The 21,035-nt window shown below is 38.1% G+C and overlaps 1 protein-coding gene across 2 annotated transcripts in view; it reads left to right on the top strand.

Annotated features, from left to right (window-relative positions):
• The window catches only part of LOC126419189 (protein strawberry notch), a 299,812-nt gene that overhangs the window by 235,521 nt on the left and 43,256 nt on the right, over window positions 1-21,035 (top strand). For both annotated transcript variants that reach the window (XM_050086323.1, XM_050086324.1), the window contains 3 exons: window positions 12,796-12,921; window positions 13,002-13,123; window positions 14,847-15,040. In XM_050086323.1, the coding sequence (XP_049942280.1) occupies window positions 12,796-12,921; window positions 13,002-13,123; window positions 14,847-15,040 (442 nt within the window). The remainder of the gene's footprint in view (window positions 1-12,795; window positions 12,922-13,001; window positions 13,124-14,846; window positions 15,041-21,035) is intronic.

Below are 21,035 nucleotides of genomic sequence, written 5' to 3'. Positions count from 1 at the left end.
GTCAATTACAAATTAATTAGTTAGCAAATAGGCAGTTGACAGGAATTTGATGCAACTGTGCTGGTTAATGCTTTGAGGAGGTCATTAGTGTAGGCTAACACTTATGTGCAGCAACAGAGTGATACAGTGAAAGGTTTACTTTATTGTTGTTTAATTAAACAGTGATTTAGCTAATATAATGTTAGTTTATTTTATTATTGTTTAATTAAACTAAGATTAAACTGTAATTTTGTTCATACATGTTTACCCCAGTAACATAAAGTCAGCTGTTCTTCACACGTTTACAGGCTGTGTTGCGCACCTGCTTGTGTTGTGAAACACTGCGCACCTGCTCAAGGGTTAATATAAGGATGTTGGCAGTTAAGTGCCTGAGCACGTTTAATCCGACCGATAGTTATTGCAACCAAAATTCACAATTACATTTTGAATACACTGATTATAGCAGTGGTTCCCAATTTTTTAGAAACCATTACCACTGAGTGCAGTCAGATATTAGCTGTTACCTCCTTTCCAGCCACCACCAACATTAACACCTGATTAAACTTTAGAATGAAAAATAATTTTCTTTGGCCACTTTAATTTTTAACATAACTGAAAGTTAATGATATTTAGTTTTTTATAGGTGTTTTATTAAATGATGAACTAATGAGTCAATAAGACAATCACTACTGTTTGTTTATAATGACCTTTATTTGTTGACGAAACGGTTTTTTAGTGCTTCATGAGTGCTACTTACAAATCCTCCTTGTAAAAGAAACTTGCCTCTTCACATTGAGGGCAGACACTTGTTGATGCTTCTTCTGCACCACTCATCTCTCTAACTACCCTTGCTTCACCAATAACCTGCGCCCCCTATTTAAAATCAACTAAATTAAAATGTGTATACTATACTTAGGCCTGTTGTGTGTAAATCACTTGACTGCTAGACTGCTTACTTCTCAACTGAAAGAAATTATCACTGCCATTGTTATTAATTGATGATGATGATAATAATAATAATAATAATAATAATAATGTGTAGGCTCTACTGTGAAGTAGTAGCCATCACATAGTTACTGTCGGTTGTGCTGTAAGTTAGTTCACATATTGTTCCAAAGTGAAGAACAAAGCAATTTCTAGTCTATCGCAGGAACTATCTACAACTCGGAGAAGGCATTTTCATGAGATGTTGAAGCATATGTGATTTGTGTGTGTCATTTTTGCTGTCAGAGATGCATGGTGTAAAATAATAATAATTTTTTTTTTTTTTTTTTTTAATTTTTGTTTCCTGACCAATACACTATTAAATCCTTCTGTTTTTACCTCTCGGAAAATTACATTTCACTCCCCAGGCTGGGAACCATTGGCTTACAGACTATGATCTTGTCCTTAAACTGCAGCTGTGCATTAAAGAATATTTGTTCAAAGTGCACAATGTAAATGTTGGCTAAGGCAGTGGGTATAGGGCAGTCCATGGCTAACACCACATTTTGTTTGTAAACATTTTCCCCAAACTAAACTGTGAACAGTTGTGGTATTCGCGCCATTTATGTGATTTTGACTCCTGACCCCCTGTTACACCCTTTGATGCTCTTTTGTGTTCCGCGGACCTCAACGATATTCTGTGAAGCCTGCATTTTCCTGCTCGGATGAATGTGATGACCTGCAAGATCTTAATAAATTGAGTGGTAACACAGAGCCTTTTTTAAATTGAAACCCCCATCCTTGTTTATTAAGCTTTCCAACATCTTTCTTTAAATAAGGCTCTTCTGTTACGCTGACTCAGAAGCTCAGTGTTTGCACCACACTCCTAGTCCCCTCGTATTTCGTTTCAGAATTAGCGATTCTATTCGAGGTTGCACTCTGTGACATCTGATTCACTCGGTTGTTTTAGTCAAGTATGTCACTGATGTTTCTTGCATCTGTCCTCGACTGTTCTAATGGAGCTCAAACGCTTTCAGACAAGGAGAGTCTCGCCGAAGAATTACGACGTGTACAACCTGTCTTCTTATGGAATGGGTATTCGGACCATCAGATTGAGTGGCTGTTGCGGTCAAAATAAAGGACGCCCAAGAAACAAGCTGAGACTCAGACAGAGAAACAGAGAATTGCTTATCTACCTTATACTGGGCCAGTATCTGGAAAAATCGGTAGACTGTACTATGTACTTCAGTCCTGACAACAAAGAGAAGATATTCTTCTTTGTAACATGAAAAAGATATAGGCTTCTGAAACCTGGGTCTGCACAAATGTGACATGTCTCAGGTGGCAAACTATTAGAACAGTCGAGGAGAGGTGCAAGGAACATCGGTGATACACCTGACCAAAATGAACGAACAAATGAGCTATTCTCGGGCTTTGTCTCAAATAGAATCGTGAAATGAAATTTGAGAAACAAGAGTTTTGAAGGGCACAGTGGTCTTCGGGATTTGAACTTGCAGTTGACTATACATAACGGCACGACGCTGATCGTAGTTCACAGGCCGGCCGGAATCCGGACGAACAAGTACATGTAGTACTGCACCTAAAGACAACAGAAAAGAGTGATGACACAGTCAGTCTTCAAATTATATTGCATAAGATGGAAATGACAAGTTGACAGAGCATCCCAAAGTACACCATTATTTGTTTACTATGAGACATTGCACTAGCCACAACACAGCCCACTGCGAACACTGTTCTTGAGCGTGGTATGAGGTAGTTGCTTTTTGTGAGCCGCTGGAAATCACCCTTACTACTGTAAATAGATTGAAATCTGCTCTGGGAACGAATTTATTTGGGGTGGGTTGTTTCTGGAGAGACTACTATCCCCCCCCCACTCATTCCACTAACCACAGGTAGTCAGGTGCTCTCTGACACTTCACATGTAGAAGAGTCTGCCAGAGGAAAGCAGGTGTACGAGAACATAGGTCTCTTAGGCCTATATTACACTATATTTCATTGTCAAAGTTGAGACTTCAAAAATTTATGTCAAAGAATTTTGACAATGTAATAGGGAACTTCATCAAATCTCGCCTTCTGCACGAATAGCATTTCTGAAGTGAGTATTCTGTTTTGTAATATGAGAAGCAACTTTACTAAGAAAATACCGAAGTGCACTCTCATCCATTGGAAAGTAATTTATGAAAGACTTGACGTCCTCCACTTGCAGCTCTCACAGCAAGTTTTGCTGAATCTTTTTCTATCTCGCCATAATACCCACAGCTTCACCTGAGTGTGTTTCCTTTCTTTCCAGATGCAGGCATAATGCAATTGTGGTACAAGCAACTGCAGTGCATAACATCAAATTGTTGTTGTCCGCCATCTTGAACTTTGACAAAGCATATGACGACAGTGTGTAATATTCCTTTTTAGCGCCACGTAAAAAATCTTTAGCAGAGAAATTCCTTTGTCTAAGAAAAGTTCAATTGTACAGCGAACGATGGGACTCCTTATGAAACAGCAGCAAGGGATGGGCAGGAGTCAGTATCTGGGTTGGCACTAACTTGCGAACAGCCTTTTTTATCAATCACTGGACTCATCCCCTGATGTAACCGAGAACTTGAGAGACAATCTTTGCCGACTAGTGGCTGTGTTCACCAGTTGTATAGTCTTCATCAGAGGAGACTCCGCTGACCTCACAGCAGTTGACGGGCTAATTACAGTTCTGTAGTTGGTAGTTGTGATGAAATAACCTGCAACACAGTACTAAATGCTTTCTGTGGCAGTTAATGGTAACATGTAGGTTGGAAGCCAGCTTATGACAGAAATACTGTATTTACCTATTTATAAGCTGAGGTTTTTTCCCCGAATAGCTCACTGGAAAAACACGAGGTGGTCTTACATTCACAGATTGAGCTACTGTCGAAGATGCCAACATTTTTTTACGCTGTGTAACAACTAAATATAGTGGTCATCTTACATTTTGATGTGAAGCTTTTGTAATTAAGTTTATAGACAGATTTAATTTGACTATGTCAGAAGGTTGGGGGTGTCAGCAGTGACACTGGCTCAGCCGAACACTAGGGTGGTTGTTGGGAGAGGAGTGCCGAGCGGGCAACACATTTCAACATGCTGCTGACTGTGAGAATGCGACCCGTATACCTAGCTTTTTATGAACATCAGAACTGCAGCTCGCCCAAATCCAGTTGCAGTTGGAATTGAATTGATTTGACAAATGGACAGGTACTTCACAATTTCATACATTTCTACGTGAGACAAACTGATTTTACCATAAATATGTTCACTCGGAATGCTCTAAATGCTGCCCGACAAATGAAACATCAGCTTGAACAATGGCATTAAAGCTGCTACTTCAAGGTAGACAGCAAATGATAAAGTGTGATGTTATCCCAAAGCTGTCTGTTCTCTGTTGATTCTGCAGTAGGAAGCCAAGAGTAGGATTTATTGTCATTCCTTTGCTTAGATTGTCAGTAATGTAAGAACGGTAAATTCTAGCAATAAATACTGGTTCAAAATAACGGCAGTGACTTGTTTGACAAATGTGGATCTACGAATTCATGGTTTACAGTTGTTACACGCTGACGGTACAACACTGATGCTGCATTTGGCTCGGAAGGAAGGGATGGAAGTAACCGTACAAATGAAGATGATATTATTTATGATGATGATTTTTTAACTTCTACTTGACCAACGAGGATCACTTAACAGCTTCCAACCTGTCTTCTTTCTTTGTTGCTTCCTGTTTCTGCAGTACATATTCTCCCCACGTTGTCTTTCCCTGTCTTCCATTAAGTTAATGGTGATTCATGAAGTATGGGCCACAACTAACTTTGCAGCTGAAAGAAAATTTGGTGTCACAGTAGCAAATGGCCATAGGTGTCATCAGAAGAAGAATAAATTCGAGAACACCAGTTGTACTCGTCAAACTTCCAGCGGATTGAAGCAGGAAACATTCCATTAATTGGAGCAGCTAGTTGTTCAGTACATGTGAGAGAAGCACATTGAAGTCTTACCAATGCCTCAAGAAATAAGGTGCTGGAGATAAAGAGGAATTTTCCAACAGCATGTGTCGTGCAATTTGAAGCGAGTACTGGATAATGTGTGACGACAAGGAAAAGGGGGGGGGGGGGGGGGGTTACATTACGACACAGAATGACTCGAGCTGGGGAATACCCACTATGTTTGGCAATAAATATTTGCCTGCCTGCATCATATAATCAATATTAAGAAAACTGCATGACTATTTGCTAGACCTTTTGGGTAACGCCGATCTATTGCCAGTTTATTTTGATATGCTGCCCGATGTTACTGTCAGTGTGAAGGCCATTAAAATTCTTCCTATTGGAAGTTATATCTGTGATACAGCCAAAATAACAGCAGTAATCCTCGGTGCACAGGCAGATAGAAGGAAGCTGCCCCTGTATGCGATTCTTTGCAGGAAAACCCTATCGAAAGAGAAACTGCCTATGTCCCTTATCTTCAGTTGCCAAGAAAAGGGATAGACGACCAGTGACTTCACGCTAGATTGGTTGAAGGTTGTCTGGAACAGAATATCAGGTTCCTTGGTTAACACATGGATTATATTAGTGCCGGATTTTTTTCAGTGGACAACTTGCCCAGGAAGTTAAGGAGTAAACTAGACAGAATTGATGATAATTCCTGGTGGCATGACCCCACAATTTCTAGTAACAGATGTTGTTGCGAGTAGGCACTTTAAGGCTCACTTGCGACAGCTTTACAGGAAGTGGCTTCTTAAGGGAGATTGTGCATATGGGGGTGCAAGTTAATGAAACGCTCAGTATCTGTGCAGGGTCTGTTTACGGTTACTGCCTGGCACCGAATCTCGGTGAATCTGCAGTGAAGGGATTGATAAAGTGCTGCATAGCAGTTGCCATGGTTGCCTAAGGAGGAGGGAATGGCGATAGCCTTACAAATGAAAATAATTCGATGAGACCGATGACCACGCTGTCTGGTCTCTTTCCCCAACCAACCAACCATCTCTATCTCTCTCTCTCTCTCTCTCTCTCTCTCTGACCTTGAGCTTTGTTTATTGTTATTGCCAACAAATCCTTAATTGGTTGGAATTATTGGTGACCGGGGTATGAGAGACATCTCCTCCTGCTGGATCTGTGAGGATTGACAGTATTTCGCATAGTTTTTCTCTGCAGGCAGGTAGCATTACAAAGTTTCGGATGATACAGATTCAGTAGTAGTGTTCTAATCGTAAACTGATAAGCCGTAAATACAAGTGTCCTATTTTCTGTGAGAACTGAGTGCGAGGAAGAAACCAAAATGGCAAAATGTTAAGTATACAATTTTTATTTAAAATTGTATGCAAGGAGAAAGAATATATAAGAACAGTCAGTCTGTCTAATGATTTAAATGTCCTGCTATTTTAGTTAAAACTGACTGCAAGAAAGAAAACGAAACGACACATTTTCTCACCACATCATTTTCTTTCTCACAGTTTGTGTCAACAGAAAACTTGTACATTGTTCCTTGAAAAATTATTTAGCCTTTGTTTGTCAGAAGATTTATTAGAGCAGCGTGTAACAATTTCACATAAATAGATCAAGATCTTTTCGAGACGACTATTTTTCTTTGTATAGTAGTATAGATTTTACGTACACATTTATATGCCAAATATTAAAAGACAGCATAGCTCATGTCTGTCTAAACGTTTAGGGGAGTTGGATTCCACTAGGAAATTTATGCACCGTGACCACACAACAAGTATTGCAAACACGGGAAACTCCAGTGACAGTTCTATAAATTTTGAACAGTTTTGTTAGTATTGTGTGTCAATTTCAATCACAGAGTGGTCATCTTCAGTGCAAAATGAAGTCCAGTAGACTCATTTAATCGTGCGCAAAATATAACTTTAAAATAAGTGTTCATAGTGAAGAACATGCCGACTAGCAGGTAATATTCAGACTGACTTGCTACGTGGTACTGATTCTTCTGGAAAATCTGAAATTCTCAGGGAATTACATGTCACCTGGAAAAAATGAGAAACTCACAGGGAATTTAAGGGATTTCTTAAAATCTCTTGGAATTCTGCATTTTTAACCTAGCATTAAAACTGACTGTTATTGAGTTTATGAATTGCAAATTTTAAAATACTTAATATTTCAAAGTGTATTAATTATATGAATATTATTCTGTATAAATTATCAGTTTTTAAAAACTGTGGTTAAACTACTGCTAATGGCTGGTATATAGCTCAGTTGAGAGAAAAGAGAAGTAGTTATTGTGATATGCTGGGAGGGGCCTTTCACATTTTCAAGAGAGATCCGACAAAACACAAAGAAATTGTAGTCATGCGTAAAGGCTGTCAGTGTACTGAAGTAATTGTAGAGCGAAGTAGAAGTGCTCCATTTTTAAATGTTCCTTCACGAAGGATGATCCAGAAGTACTGGCCTGATTTAATTCCCCCACTACTATCAAGATGAGCTCTATAGATAATTTACAGTTGAATGTTGAGAAACAGTTGAAATTGCTAAAACCGAATGCCCAGTGCCCATCAGATTGTTTACATACAGTTTGTGTACACTAAAGTTACATTCTATTGTGATTAAGTTAATTACCTGATATTGCAGTTGAGTGAGTGCCGAGTTCTTGTTGTAGGCGAAACTAATTAATTTTTTACGTTGTATCATACACCTGAAGTACTAATCTGTAGGCCTAATTTTTGCAGCTCATAAACAATGAAAATTGCTGTATTGTACAGTGTGTTAGACAATTTAATTCTATTTTGAAGCATGTAATGTGTGTTGCAATGTGCGATAAAAGCGGATGTTGCCTTAAGATAGTCAGAGAGGGGGTGGTATTTATAGACTGTGGGGAAAGGACAAATTAGGAGCAGGGTACCAGGTCACAAGTATTGTGAAGGCAAATGCTAGCCTGTCTCACGTCCGTTGTAATTTAATATATTATTATTATTATTATTGTTATTATTATTTTTTGATTGTTGCCGACTTACGTGGTGGGCCTTAATAAAAATGATATTTAAGTTGAACAATGTAATAAACTTTTCATATTAATTTCCTCGGCTAGTCAGTTCACTTTAAAGCAAGAAATCTTTAGTTATTAATTAAAATTGCGGCCCACACACGCGCGAGAGTATTTTTCTTACCTCCGTTAACCATTGTATTGTAGTCAGAGTCCTGGCTCTGGGTCTCGGCTATGGTACTGAAAATAAGAATCTTAAAGCTAAGTATTTCTGCAACTTCGTGCGGCTGTGGAGGAAAATTAATATTATGCTAATAGCGGGCGAGTTTTCCGCTTCCGCTAATTTTTCATAAGTTAATATCGCCACGTAATGGCGTTGTTGGCTGCATCGGCCGCTGCGATTGTTGAGCTGTGAATTACTTGAATGCAGGTTAATTCAAGGAAGGCGGACATGAAATCGGGATCACCTCTTACAAATTAAAAGTACACAATAATATTAAATCAGTATATTATATGCTTAACTCATACAAATATGCTTACATTTGCCAGCACTCGCAAGATGTCCATCTGTCACCATAAAGACAAGTGAAGAAGTAAGGTCGACTAAAAAATTAACAAAAGAGTGTAACTTGTCGTCTCTTTAGATCATTCTGTCATAAATTATTTCTTTGCAACCTAAACCTACACAGAGAAATTATTATTTTACGGCTACATGATAAAAATTTGGCACTGGGGACGCTATACCTGAGCCATGTGACAGAGGGTATAGGGAATTTGTGCAGAGATGTTAGCAAAGAGGATTGGTTATTGTAGTAAAGGGAGCAGGCAACAGCCACACTAAGAACAGTAATTACAGCATTAGGGGCAGCTTGGATGCAATAGGAATAGCAGCTACTTGCAGAAATGAGAGATTTATGGGGGTTCTGCAGCACTATGACCAGACCTGGGTTAACACTGCTGTGAGCAGTGTGTACGTGGCGATGAACAGGTTGCTGCTGACTGACATAAAATCTCATATGAGTGCAGTGACTGTTGCTGCAGTTTGGGAGGTGGGGTATACTAGGCACGGCCTACACCTGAATAGGAGGGGGAAAGATAGGTTGGTTGAGCTTCTTGCAAATAATATTGGGAGGAGGGGGGGGGGGGGGGGGGGGGCAATCACCACATAAAGCGAGATCCCTGTGGTTACTGGTGTCAGGGGGCAACATTTTTGGGTTAGAATTGGGCTTCAGGCACCCTGTTTTGGAAGAAGTCAAAATAACAAAAAAGCCCCATGAAATGCTCAAGAAGAGCTTCTTGATTGTTTGGAAAATTTAGAGAGCTCTGAAATGAGAGAGATCCTGTGCCTGTCTGAGTGCCACATAACCACCAGGTTAGATAAGTTACATATAAAAGATTACATTGTAGCAGCTTACTCGTGCAGAACTAGTGTGGGAAAAGGAGGAGTTGGTACATACATTAAGAAAGAACACATGTTCAAAAATATTGAATCAAGTAGATTTTGTAGTGATCGTCACACAGAAGTTTGTGCTTGTCAATTAATTCTGAAAAATAGTTCACTTTCAATTGTGACTCTGTATAGATCCCCAATGGGAAATTTAAACTGTTTGCAAGGAATCTGGATTCCTTACTGTACTGTACCGGCAGCTGTTAATAGCCCGTGGTGACGTCTGTGTAGATTTTCTAAAGGATTCTGATAGGAAAAATTATCTGGAAACCTTATTTGGATCCTACAATTTGATCTCCATAATTAACTTTACAACGTAAATGGATAAAGACGGTTGGACCGTAATTGACATTTTCTTTGGTGAAGCTCAAAGCAAGAAAATAATTGTTCACCCAGTAACAAATGCTCCCTCTGATCATGATATACAGTTAGGATGAATAACATAGTGCCTTGTAATATGGATACTTCTCAGTGGAAATCACTTAGAATAATAAATAACTCCGGAACAAATGTTTTCAAGAATTGTGTACAGTACATGAATTGGTTATTAAAAAATTGAGGAACATGCACATAAAGTGAGAAACCGATAATTTCGACAACAGACTAAAGGCTGTGAGACCTGTTCAAAAAATTCTGGAACTTTGTCCACAAATCTTTTCTGCACTTATCTTTTACTTATTGTGCATGGTCTCCTTCGAAATACTCTCTTCTACAATTGATGCACTGCTCCCAAAGCTGTTTCCACTTTCAGAAGTAGGCTTGATATGCCTCTTGCTGGATCACGTGATGCGCCATCTGCGAATTTTCTTTTATCTCCTCTGTCGTTGATGGTCTTCATCCTTTCAATGGGGTTTCTAATGGGTGATCCTAAAGCTCTTCACAGATTGCGATGCGAAGGTCTTTCTGGTCTTGACTTATGAGCCTTGGGATGAACTTGGCGGCAACACAATGCATTCCAAGATGCTGTGTCAGGATTTCACGTTATGATCCAGCTGGAATGTTACATTCCACTGCAATCTCTCATACAGTCAATCTTCGATTGGTATGCACTGTTTCATTTACATTCCTGACATGAGCGTTGTTAGCAGACTTCGAATGGAGGCCCTGGATGATGGTCATCTTCAACTTCTGTCTGGCCACTTCCGTTTGAACCATTCGTAACACCGAGTATGGCTTAAGCACTCATTATCGTAGGCTTCCTGCATCATTGGTATGTGTCTGTAAAGATTTTCTTGAGTTTCAGACAGAAGGTGCCCCTCTAACTCTTCATCTCGAAATTTGCAAACTCTACAACACAACGTTCTACTCAATACAGCACTGAAAAATAACTGACAGACACAACAATGAAACTTCCGCCAGTACATATTAAACACAGACGTGTGTAAGGATGCCAACCACATTTCGCTCCAACACACCACTGGTGCGAAATTTCTAATGTTCCCAAATTTTTTGAACAGATCTCTTAAGTGGAATGTAGTGAAATGAGAGACAGGACATACAGCCACAGAATAGGATAACATCACTTCTGAACTGAATGGAAGGACTATAAATGACGGGTCACAAGTAGCAAACATATTTAATAATCATTTCTTAGATATAGTAGAAAGCATAGGGAGTAACAGTTCAAGAGAAAAATCACAGCAGTATGTTGAAAAAGTAACTCTCATAAAATTCATTAAATGTATCATAAACTACTTTTTTCTGAAATTAAGAATATTATACATTCTCTCAAAAATGAAAGCTCATCTTGTTTTGATGGTATTGCAGAAGAGTTGTTGTACTTAGAATGCCATTTACATGTTCTGTCACCAAATTTTATGAGCAATAATAAAATAGCGACTGTTGGTATTTTCTGTGACCTATCTAAAGCGTTAGATTGTGTGAATCAAAGTATTCTAACCAAAAGAATGTAGAAAGCTGTACTTATTAATTCAGCCAATATAGTCTAGGGACGTAATTCTGACGGGAGAAATCATGTAAGGGCTTCCCCAAGGCTCAGTCGGGGGTCGACTGTTGTTTTCTCATACATGTAAACAATCTTCCATCTAACATACTAGCAGAATTAGTTCTTTGTGCAGATGACACTGGTATTGTAATCAGTCCAAGCATACACACAGAAACAGAAGAAATGGTAAACAGTGTTCTCAAAAATACCATTGATGGTTTTCTGCAAATTGTCTCACCTGCAATTTTAAAAAGAGACAACATATTCAGTTCTGCACATCTAGGTGTGCTACACCAATGATAAGTGCAACACGCAAAGAGAAAATAATAAATAAATGGAAACTTCAAAATTCTTAGGTGTCCATATCAATGAGAATTTAAACTGGAAAAAGCACATTTTGGAACTCCCGAAACAACTTAGTTCAGCCACATTTGCACTGAGAATCATTGCAAATCTTGGGGAGATGGAAATCTGTAATTTGATATATTTTGCATGTTTTTGTTCTATAATGTCATATGGAATAATGTTCTAGTGTAACTCATCTTTAAGAAAGAAACTCTTCATTGTGGAAAGAGGTGCTGTAAGAATAATATGTGATGTTCACCCACAATTATCTCATAGATATCTAGAGTTAGGTGTTTTGACTTCTGCTTCAGAGTTCATTTATTCCCTCATGATGTTTGTTGTAAATAATCCACTAAAGTTCAAAAGGAACAGTGAACTTCATAATTATAATATCAGAAAGAAAAAATGGCATTCATTATTTCACATTAAGGTTGTCTTTAGTACAAGAAGATGTGCACAATGCCGCAACTAAAATTATTGATATAAAGTGTCTGACAGACAGAAAAAGTAAAATGACAACCCCTTTTGTTCTGTAGAAGAATTTCTATTATTGTAATGTTGAAATAGTGGTGGATGGAAATTACTAACTCACATCTGTATATTGAAAACAAACAAATAAATAATTAATTTAAAAAAAACTTGTAAGTGTCCAGCACGTAGCCATAGCACAAATTAATTTTTGTTGTGAATGTTCCACATCATTACAATATATCGTGCAGAATGATCTATGGAATGTGAAAGTAGTTAACAGACAACTTATAAGCAGCTTGAATAATATTTCTCCAAATAGTGTAACATGAACATAACTTGCATTATGTCAAGTAATACCAGGTCTCATTTCATGCCTTATGTAAGAATCTATGAGAATTATCGATTTTGGGTTTCGGATGTTGTTTGGTTATTATTATATAGGCTGTAGCCTACATGAGAGAGAAAATCCAAATCTGAGTCTGTTCTTTGAACAACATATCAGAATTAACTGATAAAACTTAGGTCTGAAATATATACAAGTATTTAAGATGAGCATCTGTTCGGGTTTGTGAAAGGATATTACTGCTTGGAATACTAACAAAATAACTAATGTAAAACAGGGTCAGTGCTCTGTTGTAACAATAGTATCATGTTTAATGTGCACTCCACTTTTATATGTTGCATTTCATTCACATCCTGCTCTTTATCATTACAGATAAGGAACAATAAGCAGACGGCAATTTTGGCTGTTGCAGTAGGGACCCCTAAAGGAAAGAAGGAAAATGACAAGAAGGCAAAAGATCAATTCTACACCATTTACAGGCCCAATACTGGATTACAGGTATACTGTGGTCTGAAATAAATTAGAAACATTTTATTTGAAAAATTAACATAACTATTAATATGTACTTTCTGTGATAGCTGCGCCAAGAGACATTAGGGGAATTAGAGAAAAAGTACAAAAAGGTTTCTACGGATGATGCACAGTCCCACTGGACACAACAGTATGACGCCTCAGTCACTACGTGTTCCCATGCCTACTGGTGAGTGCCTGTTCTTTTTCAAAACTGGAGCCTATTCACTTTTCAGCTATTTGCAAGTCTGTTTGCAGAATGATTAATTAGTGCCTAACACTTTGAGACCTCATTCCAGATTTGCAGGATTACACTTGAAATCTAAATGGTGTTGTGTGGTATTCACATATGAAATAATTTTGCTGAAGATAAGTGTTAACCTTGTAATCAAGTGCTTTTATATACTCCCACCTCAACAGCTGTTATGGTGCCAAATTTCTGGGAAAACTTGGTTAAGGTCATGTACATAAACTTGCCGGTTATGTTATGGTTGAAATCTTGCCAGTGCTTTCATTACCTATCATCGTGCCCTGAAATGACGGACATCGTACGCGAGATACTTGCCACCCCTCGTCAAGTGGTGCTCCGTTGCTCATCCGGCCTCGTGAACATCCTAGTCCATCCCCATGCCACTCCCAATCCCAACCCCTTGCCACAAGGATCATAGCCCTGTGGAAGACCCAGGTGCAAAACTTGCCCAATCCATCCACCCGGCACTTCCTATTCCAGTACTGTCACAGGTTTATCCTTCCCCACCAGGGGCTGGCTACCTGTGAAAGCAGCCATGTCATTTACCAGCTCTGCTGCAATCATTGCACAGCTTTTTATATTGGTACGACTTCCGACCAGCTGTCCACCAGGATGAAAGGCCACTGCCAAACTGTGACCAAGAGCAAAACAGACCACCCTGTGGCACAATATGCAGCTGAACATAACTCATTTGATTTTAATGGCTGCTTCACAACTCGAGCCTTCTGGGTCCTTCCCTCCACCACCAGCTTTTCTGAACTGTGCGGATGGGAATTATCCTTACAACACATTCTCTACTCCCGTAATTATCTCGGACTCAACCTACGGTAACATACTGTCTCCACACCCTCCATCCAACAGTTTCTACCCCCTCTAGCCTATCATCTCCTCCCCATTCTCATCTCCTACCCAATTTATTTGCAGCTCTCTGCCGGTGCATCCTTCTGTCTTTTACTGCTCCTCTCCTTTTTTGTTCCTTTTTTTCTCCAAGTCCATGCCCCACAACCTCTTGATGCTGCGCTTGTTGGCAGTCTAATCCCTGCACACTCCACCAGACAGTGTTCGTCTCTCTCCCCACCCATACAGTACTATCCCTTCCCCTTCTCCTTCACCTTCCCCAACCCTCCAGATTGTTACTTGCAGCCCATGTGATGTTGCATTCCAGTCCGAGATGGTGGGGTTGAAGGTCATGTGTACATGAGGTGTGCTTGCTTTGTGAGTGTATTTTAGTCATGTGTCTCTGCAACTTGACGTGTCTTTTTTATAGTAAGAAGCAATTTGTCTTTTCATACAATGTTGATATTCCTACCTGGAGTTTCCATTGTTTAATCAAAGTGGTCAGTGTTTTTGACCTTAACTGAAGGGCTTACCCAATATGTTTCCCCCATAACTTTCACTTTAGTACAAAAGCTTTGCAACAAGCTGTGCATAATACAGCAAAGGAAAAAAAGGCACTGGCCATGTAAAAGGAATGAAAAATTGAAATGTTCTGCTTATATGATATCTCTCATGACTTTTAGGTAGCATTGCTGAAATTGTTCATAGTCTACTGTTACTTACTCTACCTGTTTTTTGACCTGGTTAAACCAGTGAATTTAGTAAGCAATTGGTTATTTAGTCTGACATTATTGAAGAATTAACCTTTCATTTGTGATTGTTTCAGGCGTGGAAACTGCAAAAATGTGACTCTCGGGTTAGACTGTGAAGTTGGCCTCCGAAGGCGTACCTACAATGTTCTGGCAGGCTCTGTACTGAGTGTGTGGACACGTGTTGAAAATGTATTGGCAGCGAAGTCTGGCCACAACAGCAAGATGCAGGTAGTACGGCTACGTACAGGTGAAGGAGTCAAGATTGTAGGTATGCATACACATTACTCTCTCTCTATCATATTCGTATATATTTAAGTGTCAGGAAGTCGTTTCTGAAAGTATTTGTATGGAGTGTAGCAATGTATGGAAGTGAAACATGGACAATAAATAGTTTGGACAAGAAGAGAATAGAAGCTTTCAAAATGTGGTGCTACAGAAGAATGCTGAAGATTAGATGGGTAGATCACGTAACTAATGAGGAGATAGTGAATAGAATTGGGGAGAAGAGGAGTTTGTGACACAGCTTGACAAGAAGAAGGGTCTGGTTGGTAGGACATGTTCTGAGGCATCAAGGGTTCACAAATTTTTAGCACTGGAGGGCAGCATTGAGGGTAAAAATCGTAGAGGGAGACCAAGAGATGAATACACTAAGCAGATACTGAAGGATGTATGTTGCAGTAAGTACTGGGAGATGAAGAAGCTTGCACAGGATAGGGTAGCATGGAGAGCTGCATCAAACCAGTCTCAGGACTGAAGACCACAACAACAACAACAACAACAACAACAACAACAACAACAACATCATATTCATGTAGTGAAATACGAAATCATTTTCCCTTTCTGTTGCAGTGTAAATTATCAGTTCCAAAAATTAAACCTCCAGAAGCAAAGCTGGTCACAGCATCTTTGTGAGACAGGCTACGTTTATTCTTACAGACTTCTGGAAATTATTTTCGTGCCCATTTGCTAACCGTTGCCTGCTACATATTTGTTTACATTGCGTAGCTAAGACAATCCTTATTTTATAGTTTGCGAATATCTGCTCTGCTTTGTGCTGTTGTTTTCTTCTTTTTCCTCCACCTAATTCCATCTCTCACACACATCCTCTCTTCTCTAAGCTCACTTTTCTCTTAAGAAATCCATAGTTAGTTGATTTATTCATATTTTTATACTGTCTGAAGTCCAACAGTTCCATATCCACACTTAATTTGTCCTCTGTTTTTATTTCATTTGCTGTTCTTCACGTAAGATTTCTTCACCTTCCACATCATTTTAGTCCTGCTTGCTCCTTAAATGTTTGTCTGGATTATGTCATCCATCTGTCTGTTACATGTTGCAGCAATAAGATAATCATTGTGTACAAAATTTATTGTTTTGCATGATATTCCTCTCCATGCCCAACTGCAGTTCTCGGCACCACTTTCATATTAGGAAACTGTCAGCCATTTTCCTTCAGACCACCTCAGCGTGTGTCCATGGTCCTCAAACTCATAGACACACTGCCAGACCCTTGTCCTTGCTGAATTGCCCATGCTATGCTACAGAGTTACATTTTTCACCATCCTTATTTAAACAGTTGGTTTTGAGAGATTTTCAAATTTAAAAAAGAGGAATAGCTTCATGCTCATGGAACCAGAGACCAAAATATAAAAGAAGAAAAGTAGTGAAGTTCCATTAACCATCTGTGGACACCATTCTGTCATTCAGTCACTCAGCACACATCTTGTTCTGTGTTTCCATAAGAGCCTCTTCACAAGGCTGTGGATTTTTAGGTTGTAAAAATTGTATTTTATGTGCCTAAAATGGGCTCTTTTAGTACCTCATTTAAGCTATATGAAACCAAAAATAGGCCCAAAAAAGTATTATGCAGGAAAACTAAACATAATGTAAAATACACAGTGTTGACACTTTGAATAGTGTTGTTCTTTAAAAACAAGGAAATGAAAATTGCGCAGTTGCACAACAAAGCAAACATTATACAACTTTACTGTTCAAACTGGTCACAAATATTTTTAGCTTTTCCAGGATAAAAGTACACCATGAAACACCTATAGCCATATGTTGAAATACAGGTAAGATGTAATTTAAAAAATGCCAGATAAACCAGTGATTTCATTCAAACCATACTAGCCTTCACAGTAAATAACTAAAACCTATTCTAGGTTTTTCACAGAAAAACTATAGGCCTTATCAGGCAGTATTTATGTACGAAAAAATGAATGTTCTACATCAATGGATGTGACAGGATGTACTCCACTTTCGATACATGTTGGACAGGAATGCTGCAAATTGAGGACCTGGATTTTCTGTATGTACAAGAATGCTGCTGCACACAAGTCCTTCAGGCCAGTATTCTGTTAAACCTTTTGCATTTTTTCTCTCACTTCACCTGGTGCTTCATTAATTTTCATTTTAACTTCCTGTGGCAAGGAAATGTCCTCATAGATACGTCTTTCTAAGGCTTCTAATTTGGAAATAATTATTGCTATAAATGTGTAGTTGGTTCTCATATAAGCCAAGACCTGTTGGGTTGAGGGAACTTTTTGAGTGATTGTTTTGTTGAAGTTACAGAGGTGTCCTCTGGTAGATATCAGTTACCTTCTGGACTGCTGGGAGATGTATAGTGTAATATTCTGCTGCTGCTAAGCACATGCCCCAGTGGGTAACAACAGTTTCAGGTGGCAAGGAGACATCAGGAAGTTGTTCTTTGAATGCCTTTATCCTTGTAGTGCCTTAACAAAAACTTTCTTTTCCATGGAGATTAATGTACCTTACAAAATTCTTGCCTTCCTGACTCTGCTACACCCTTGATACCATGTGCTACACAAGTTACATGCAGAGTAGAATACAGGGTGTCCATAATTAAAGTTCCAAGTCCAAAACACTGAGAGACAAAACGATTGCTCAGAATGATGTCAAAGTTGAACAGCATATTATTAATGCAAGGGGAAATGATGCGGAGCCAAAAAAAGAAAATTTGACCAATAGATGGAACTGTAACCATCTTTACATAAATGGGGTCAGCTACCAATGGCAGATGAATTGCAACGCTATGGTTACAGTTTGAATTGCATGTTACACCATCCGCACTGTTCATTGTGCACGACTGCACAAGTTCAGCAGTCTACAGTTGCGGTACTGTTAACCATCCCCCATGGCAAGGTTGTACCACATCGGAGGATACTGCAAGGAGCATGCCTTCAATTCAGTTACGTTCGTAATTGGAGGACTTACCATGGACCCTCTCTACTATGATGCGAAGTTATTTCCGTAAAGACACCATTATGGTGTGGCTAATGATGTAAAGTAATTTGTACAAATGATCATGATGTCACTTATATTGATGCTGTTGAATATCCGTTGTACATGTGGCTTCATTGTCTAGGCGATGAAAGAGGTACGGGTTTTGACTATTACCAGACTACCGAAATCATGAAGCAGAATTCTGCGATTTTTTGTTTAGAAAAAACACACATTTATTGTTAGAACTTTAAGCTCGAAAGTTATTTAGTAAATTTCACAATCTCAAATCACAAAAATAAAGTACCATGTGCATTGTGGACACCACACGTTTGTCAAGAAACACACATAAAAACAACAGCTCTCGACCGCAGCCAAAACACAAGTGGCCCAAATCACATTGTTGACCAGAGATCACAGTCATATCAAAAAAGAACTTACGATTTCTGTATCCATTATTGACACTGCATTTTTAAGTTACATGAAATATCAAATAGGATAAAGGATAATTCAGTGACAATAATAATATGAGTGACAAAATTGTACATATAAATAGGTCAAACTTTCAGAAATAATAAAAGTCGTAATCTAAATATACACTCTTTCAAATTTGCATTAATCGCAACACCTACCCTAACATCATATTAAGCGAATGCTTTTTGAAAACAACTTTAATTAGTGTATAATATCTCATAACAAAATGGGCTCTATTGGTCAGTTCCATTACAATAGCCCCCCAAAAATTTTGTAAGCTTGAACATGCAAACAAAATTCTGACACCAGAATAATGGAACTGCCAAGAATATGATTTTAAATACATTTAAATTTTTAATTGAACTGTTTTCTTTGAATTTTATCTAACTTTCCGCCCATAGCAATTGGCATTACATGAGGTTTGACATTGAAATTGTGTTACACAAAGTGAAGGAAAACATCAAGTTGTTTATTTTAAAGTAAATGAAATACAAAAGAAGATTTTCGATTTTCACTTAGATGAGTGTATAATGTCGTAGCACTTCACGTTAAACCGTTAAAAGGTAGTAACTTTTGACAATATGTTTGTTTTACTTTCTTTTGTTGACCACTTTACTCACTACTCACAGTAATGTGCCACATTGTCCATCCGCACTTTGCTGACCTCCCTTAATAGGTTTGTTTTCTGCTTATACTGAAGCATGTCCATTTCCACAGCTTAGTCGTCTGTATTGCTTCGTTGATTATAATGCCATGTTATCTAAAAATAAAATACAAAGATCGCCTTTTGGTTACATAATGTTTGTATCTAAGTACATGGTTAGGATACTTTTTTATCCTTCTGGTAATGTTCATCTAGTGGGTGAAGTTTACAGGATCTGTCTGAGTAATACTACAAAAGTATGGACTGGTCTGAAAAGGATCCTATAACTAACAATAAATTCAATAAACTTGTAATACAAATGCATTAACATTTTGGGTGTAAAATGTCTTATCGCAAACTATAACACCTACACCAAGGATAAACAAACAATTAAATTGTTTTCAAAAGTAAAGCTAGTCAGTCTGTTACAAGAGTTCATATTCACAGTAAAAGTGCAAGAGTAGAGTCATGGTTGGTTGAAAGTATTAGGATAACATTTATATACGAAATCAGAAAAGTATTACTGCCTATGCTTTGTAGTGTTTGAGAAACAAATATACAGTAATTCATGTTGTTTACTTAAAATGATTCTCCCCCTTGTTTAGTCGGACATTTCAACAACTTAGGTGTGTGGCAATTAAGAATCTTCCTTTAAGATAAAATATTAAAAAACTGCTAATTGCTATGAGACAGATCTAGCACTGATTCTTGGTTTACATTTTAAATGATGTCTCAACGAGTGTGGTGTGAGAATGTTACACAAGCTAAAATTTCACAAATTATCAAATATCATAAAATTGAATAGACATATAGAAATATCAAGAACTAACATGATGAGCATATTACACATAAAGAAAATAATTGCAAACACTTCATACAGCAAATACATTTTAAAGAACTAATAAACATTTTCAAGGACAAAAAACTAGATCATAAAATCAGTCGATTTTTATACACAGCATTTCATAATTTCCAGTGAAAAGCTTATGTTGAGTCACCTTTTAACTTTCTCAGAATTGTCTTTCCTCTTTTGTTTATACATTTTCAATGAAACGATATTCCTTAGCCCGAGAACTTTGCTGGATTTAGGATGCACTAACCGGTATGCATTACGGTGTGGATGCTCCTCGATCTTGAATGGACCCGTGTAAATATCAAAGAATTTCTTTATTTCAGAATTCAACATTTTTTATTTCCCATGTGATTTTACTAAAACATAATCTCCAACTTTAAACTTGGTTGCTTTGATCTTGCTATCATGTTGTCTTTTCTAACCTCCCCCTGTTTTATCATGGTTTCTTTGACTATGGCTTCACAATCACACATAGTCGTCATTGTGCATGGTGGAAATTCTACGAGTTCAGTGATAATGTTGTCTGATCTTAGATGAAACATAATTTCATCCTGTGGAAGTATGTTGTAAGCTGTTCATGACATCTTCAAAGTCCAGTACATGGTCGTACCATGTAGGATGTTTATGACTGCAATATGTATGACATAAACGACCAATCTTGCGCATATACCTCTCAGCTGGGTTTGACGACAGATTATACAGATATTTGAACATGTTTAATTCCTGATTTATCAATAAAGGCTTTCTAAACTTTTGCCAAAAACTGTGAACCATTATCAGACAAGATTACTTTTGATTTCCCGATGTTTGAGAAATAGTCTTCTTCAACTTTTGTAACTATCTCTTTACCCGTGACTTTCCAGACAGGATACAACTGGATTAGTTAAGAAAATACATCCACCATGACAAAAATGTAACTGTGGCCACTCCTACTCCTTGGAAGAGGCCCATAGAAATCAACAGCAACTAAGTCTAGAGGTTGTGCAGGAGTAATGTTTTGCATTTCACCTTGATATTTTCTGTTACTTACTTTGACTCGTTGGCACTTGTCAC

This window comes from Schistocerca serialis, chromosome 9 (genome assembly GCF_023864345.2).
Source record: "Schistocerca serialis cubense isolate TAMUIC-IGC-003099 chromosome 9, iqSchSeri2.2, whole genome shotgun sequence".
NCBI classification, from domain to species: Eukaryota; Metazoa; Arthropoda; class Insecta; order Orthoptera; family Acrididae; genus Schistocerca; species Schistocerca serialis.
This window is presented reverse-complemented; position numbering and strand designations above follow the sequence as displayed.